General features: G+C 43.8%; 1 protein-coding gene across 1 annotated transcript; it reads left to right on the plus strand.

Annotated features, from left to right (window-relative positions):
• Positions 1-1,102: 1,102 nt before the first annotated feature.
• On the plus strand, positions 1,103-5,024 carry SLC16A3 (solute carrier family 16 (monocarboxylate transporter), member 3). Its single transcript, XM_010187777.1, has 4 exons — positions 1,103-1,329; positions 1,774-1,917; positions 2,294-3,061; positions 4,049-5,024. The coding sequence occupies exons 1-4, from the start codon at positions 1,107-1,109 to the stop codon at positions 4,333-4,335; spliced, it is 1,422 nt and encodes a 473-aa protein (XP_010186079.1). The 5' UTR covers positions 1,103-1,106; the 3' UTR covers positions 4,336-5,024.
• Positions 5,025-5,912: the final 888 nt, after the last annotated feature.

The following is a 5,912-nucleotide window of genomic DNA, read 5'->3' on the forward strand; positions in this document are numbered from 1 at the left end:
CTTCTAGGTGCTATTGTAGAGAAACATTGACCCAATAGGAGTGATCATTTTAAAGAAATAGTCAATTTTTGTACATGTAAGATTTAATGTATAACTTGTTTGAAGCTCACTTGAACATTTGCAAGACCTCCATAAAGCATGGACCCTACAAAAACCTAATTGCGGTGATGTCCTCTTCACATACAGGGACACTTTATCTGCCATTTCAGTGTCCTTCCCCCCCGCCCCGCAGCTCTTTTTTAAACCTTTGCAGCATTACTGTCTAGTACATAACATTCTCATGAGAAAGAAAATAATTTTTAGATGCAAAGGCGCTTGTGGCTGCATAGAGAAGATGTGAAAGATAACATTCATCAAATATTAAAAAACAAACAAACCTGATAATAACAGCCATGAAAAGTATTTGCTTCAGGCAGGCAGCAATACTGAGCACTGCTGCCATTACTGGTTCCCATCACCCACAAAAACTGCCCATGCAGATTTCCATTGCTGTGCAGCTTAGGTACCGACTGGATGCACAAAACCTGATGGCTCATCAGAAGCTCAGAGACCTGTCTGTCTTTCCCAGGCATCGCTGTGCCGGGGCTGTGCTGCTGCACTCTGGGTGGTTTGTCCACTGCTGCACAGAACGCTTGCGATGCACCAGCATTTTGCACCGAGGTCTCCTAAGTGAAGCCCAGGAGCTTCATATAACAAGGTCTTGTAACAAAAATCCCACAGACGTTAATGCAGTAGTCACTGCATATTTGTGAAAGTCAAATACACCCCTGACCTGCTGTAATGGCTTCAGTTGTTCTGTGAAACAGTGATTCAGTTGAAATCCAGTTTTGACTTTGAGAGAGCTGCGAGGGGATGTTCATTTAAAACTCAGCTGTGTGCACCTTATTTTTATGTATTTTTTGCATGGTTCATAAGGACGAAACTAAACAAGGAATAGTTAAAATTGCACTGCGTCTTCAATATTTGTATTTAAAACAGTCCCATACCTTATTTGTAACTTCAGCTGTAGTGAAATTTCTGGCTATGTTGTAGAGATGATTTTGGTTAGATAACCGTCCCAAAGTCTACAGACTGTAATTGCTTTTTGTCTCTTAGGGATCTTCGCCATGGGAGCTGTCGTAGCCGATGATGGCCCATCTGGTGTTAAAGCCCCCGACGGAGGCTGGGGCTGGGCTGTCCTTTTCGGCTGTTTTATCATCACAGGATTCTCCTATGCCTTTCCTAAGGCAGTCAGTGTCTTCTTTAAAGAACTCATCCGGGAATTTGGCGTTGGCTACAGTGACACTGCATGGATTTCCTCCATTCTGTTGGCCATGCTTTATGGAACAGGTAGGTATTTTGTTTTTGAAACAGTATTTGTCAATCATACAGCCATTTACAGCGTGAATCATGATTGCATATCGATACCTGTGTGCAAGTAAGGCAGTCCAAAGAACAGTAATTATTAATCACATAAATCCAAAAGTTACTTAAGCACATGCAGCCTGCACAGAAATCTCTGTAACTCAGTACTAAAGATGATGAAAAACTGCATGGCACTCAGGACAAAAAAGAGTAAGTATTTGACTGCAGAGAAAAGCACACCCTTCTGGACTGGCCTGACAGCAGACCGAGTACGGGAAGACTCCTAGAGCCAGCTTGGTTGGCAAAGACCTTCAGTATCATCGAGTCCAACCGTAAACCCAGCAGTGCAAAGAAGAAATGCAAACTGACATAAAATCAGTTGCAAAAGCTGGTTTGTCTGAGGAACTGTCGCCTGCTCTTCTTGCCTAGGTCCGCTCTGCAGTGTTTGTGTCAACCGCTTTGGCTGTCGCCCCGTCATGCTGGTGGGGGGCCTCTTTGCCTCCATGGGGATGGTGATAGCCTCCTTCTGCACGAGCATCGTTCAGATCTACCTGACTGCAGGCGTGATCACTGGTGAGTCGCGTGCGTGGGTGGAAAAGAGTCGGCTCATGTCCTGCTTTAAGGTTGGAGCTCTGTGTAAGTGACAAGTGTCTAAATGATCGGGATCATCCAAATGGGCTTTTATAAAGATGGCAGATAAATGTGTAATTAAACTGTCATATATATTTTTATCAATGTTAATTATTTTTTATGTTGGCCACTGGTGTAATCAGCAAAGTTTAACCATAAAGTACAAGAATACTGCGGAGGTGGAACGCTTTTACAAATGTTATCTTAGAATTCTTTTGCCCATTTCTCTTAAGTCATGAACCAGAAAAACTGTAATTAGAATCTTTTTTAATAGTGATATTGTAGGCCAGCATTAATTGTTATGTACCCTCTGCTACAGGTTTGGGTCTGGCACTGAACTTCCAGCCATCGCTCATCATGTTGAACCGATACTTTGACAAACGCCGGCCCCTGGCCAACGGGCTCTCCGCTGCCGGGAGCCCGGTGTTTCTGTGCGCTCTCTCGCCGCTGGGGCAGGTACTACAACACCAGTATGGCTGGAGAGGAGGATTCCTTATCCTGGGCGGGATGCTGCTCAACTGCTGCGTGTGTGGAGCATTAATGAGACCTTTGGAGCCACCCAAAACATCTGAAGCTGCCAAAGAACCAGCTGAGAAGAAAGTGAAGAAAAAGCTGCTGGATTTCAGCGTGTTTAAAGATGGTGGTTTTGTAATCTACACACTAGCAGCATCTATCATGGTGCTTGGCCTCTTTGTTCCCCCAGTTTTTGTTGTGAGTTATGCCAAGGATTTAGGGTATCAAGACACCAAAGCAGCTTTTCTGCTGACTATTCTGGGATTCATTGATATCTTTGCTCGGCCTATTTGTGGAATGGTAGCTGGTCTTAAATGGGTTAGACCACGCTGTGTCTACCTCTTCAGTTTTGCTATGATTTTCAACGGCTTTACAGATCTCATGGGTTCTATGTCTGTTGATTACGGAGGCCTGGTGGTCTTTTGCATTTTCTTTGGCATTTCTTACGGAATGGTAGGTGCTCTGCAGTTTGAAGTCCTCATGGCTATTGTTGGCACTCAGAAGTTTTCCAGTGCTATCGGTTTAGTGCTCCTGGCAGAAGCTATGGCTGTGCTCATCGGTCCACCATCAGCGGGTAAGTATCCCATTTAGTTCAGAACTCAAAGTCATTTGCACTGTATGCATTAACACAAGTGGTACGATAAGGGAGCAGAGCACAGGATGAGTCACTCGAGCAGCGCACGTTGTGCTGGCGCTGCGCGCGCCGATGAGCTGCTGCAGTTAGAGCTGAGACGGGGGCATGGACCTTTTCCTTCCCGGCTCTACCTCAGGACTGGTTGACTTGCCAGCTGGAGATGCTGCTCTTCCTCCACTGAACGCCTACATTGGAACAATATCAGTAGATGGCTAACACTGTATGAGATGAGTTTTACACACAGGGTGAATAACTCTTGTGAAGTTCAGACCTCTTTGGAGCTGAGATTCAAAACATGAAACCTGTCCCTTTTCTCTGGGAAGTACTAGGGTAGGTACTCTACACCCATGGTAGATTTGGAGGAGGAAAGAAAATGTCAGAAGGAGATAAAAAAAAAAATCTTACACAGAGGACAATAAAGCTGGGCTGTTTTAAGGAGGGTGGTCTGCTTCTATCGCACGTCTCACAACCCAAGAATAAGGGGATGTTATAAAATACATTAATTTGAATTAAAAATTTCAAATTAATCACTAATAAAGGAATATACATTTTAAAGACCTTGAACTGCAAAAAAAACCCACCCAAAAACACCAAATACCACCCAAAATTCACCAGTTCATTGGCATAAAATGTTTACTCTTGATACCAGACACTAAAAAGCATCAAGTATCTTTACTGTGACAAAACAGAGCTGCGTGCTGCTTCCTCTGGCCTCCACACCTTCCCTCCTGTGCTGCCACCTCCACCGAGCCCTGTGAGAACTCCCCTTGACTAAAGCATCACAATCATACTCCAGACCGACCATTAAATAAGATTTGTGTTTTAAGCAGACAGTACAGAGTCATTTAAATGTGTGAAGAAAGCAGAAAAAAACCTCGTTGTAAGGTAAGAACTTTTGTCAATTACCTGGAACGTTGTGTTTTTCAGGAAAACTCCTGGATGCAACAGGGAGGTACATGTTTGTTTTTATTATTGCTGGAATTGAAGTTACCACCTCAGCACTCGTACTGGCCTTGGGAAATTTCTTCTGCATTAAGAAAAAACCAGAAGAACCACATACGAAAGAAGAAGCAGCAGAAAGAGAGGAATTAAATAAATCTGAAGACAAAGCTCCCGAAGATGCCAAGGTGGACTCTATTGAAGTGGAGCAGTTTCTGAAAGATGAGCCTGAAAAAAACGGCGAAGTCGTAACTAACCCGGAAACGTGTGTGTGAGCATGACAGGAAACCAAAAAGGCATTGAAAACAAAAAGAGTTTCAACACTATTTATTTTAGAAATAGAACTAGTTTAGGGCTGGGCCATCTGCTTTATTAACTGGAGGCCGGTCAGCTCATCAGGTCTTTCTGGAAGCTGGTGAGCTAGACAACCTTTTGTCAGCAAGTCAGCTTTATCAGTAAGAGGTGGAGCATTGTGGTTATTCTTTTTATGTAAACTAAAAAGCTTTTATAAACACAAGTAGAGTCTTGCTATGCTTCACCAGAAACTGCTCACTTGGAAGAGATATAGGAAGAATATATTTTAAGAAAAGTGGAATTTTATGTATGTTTTCAGACAATATTGGTGTTGTGCAGCTAAATATAATTTCCCTTTCTGTGTTCTTTGTGAAGGGGAACGAGTTAAAAAAAAAGAGAAAAATCTCAGGAACATAAAGGTCTCCATTAGGTTTTTGAATTTCTTACTTTTTTAGATTTTTAGACTAACTGGCTCAGCCCTAGTTTAATTTTGATAATATCTGTTGCTTTGATTCATGTAAATGTCTTTCTGAGTTTTGTGTAAACCTGTAACCTTTGTGATTCTCACCCGAAACGCTGTACGTGGAGGCGTTACAGACGCTGTCCTCAGCAGGTCACACCCGCACTGTTCTGAGGAAAAGAAAATAAAGTGAGCAGAATCGACCCCGACACCGCGAGCAAAGGCAGCCCACGGTTACACGCACGGCTTTCAGTACAGCTTCCCTGCAGCACTCAGAAATATTACGAGTAACATGGAGAACACTGATGCTAGGTTTAGTAGAATCTTCCCAAAGAGCGCCCATGTTATATGTAAAATAACAGTGTGAGTTTCCAGGTGACCTATGAGTTAGAGTGAGTAGACTTATAACGGACTGGACTATTTTGAAACACGTCAGCAATCTTTAAAACGCCCCGATAGCAACACAGGAAGGCCCTGACCCCCTCCTGCTCCCTTGTCCCGCTCAATCTGTGCAAGCTCAAGGAGCCGGTGCTGCTGGCCGAGCGCTGGTCACGGCTGCGGCAGCGACACACAACGACCCAGGGATCAGGGAACGGGGCTGCCCCTGCTGCTCCTCGCACCAACGGGACAGCGAGGGCCTGGGCAGCCCTCACATCTGCTCTGGCAGTGCCATAGGGGAGGACACAGATCAGACACGGCAGGGACAGCGCATCTGAGGACACGCGGGAAGGGAAAGATGCACCGCGAGGATGCTGAATAGGAGAGGAAGGGAAAAGGAAGGTATTCTATACATTGTCTTTTTTTCCACCCAAACTCATCCAAGAAATGTTATCTTTTATATAAAACCATGCTACTGCAACCCACCTCTTCAGATAAGTTTATGAAAAGCTCTCTAGGCTTTGTGACTGCAGTAACAATCTTCAAAACAGACTAATTGTAACAGATTCCGTTTTCTTGTTAATGACTGAAAACTAAAAGACCCTAATCCCTTAAAACCCTGTATCTCTCTCAAAAAATAGCATCATTAGTTGTTTCAAACTCAACCGTTTTAACAGAAACAAACAATGAATGCAACAGAGTGCCAAAACCATGAACCGC

Source organism: Mesitornis unicolor, unplaced genomic scaffold (assembly GCF_000695765.1).
Source record: "Mesitornis unicolor isolate BGI_N332 unplaced genomic scaffold, ASM69576v1 scaffold45790, whole genome shotgun sequence".
In the NCBI taxonomy this organism is placed as follows: domain Eukaryota; kingdom Metazoa; phylum Chordata; class Aves; order Mesitornithiformes; family Mesitornithidae; genus Mesitornis; species Mesitornis unicolor.

Coding starts and splice junctions, on each gene's coding strand:
- SLC16A3 (XM_010187777.1), top strand. CDS start 1,107: ATGGGAGCTGTCGTAGCCGATGATGGCCCATCTGGTGTTAAAGCCCCC. Junction 1,330..1,773: donor GGCCATGCTTTATGGAACAG/GTAGGTATTTTG, acceptor CTTCTTGCCTAG/GTCCGCTCTGCAGTGTTTGT. Junction 1,918..2,293: donor GACTGCAGGCGTGATCACTG/GTGAGTCGCGTG, acceptor CCTCTGCTACAG/GTTTGGGTCTGGCACTGAAC.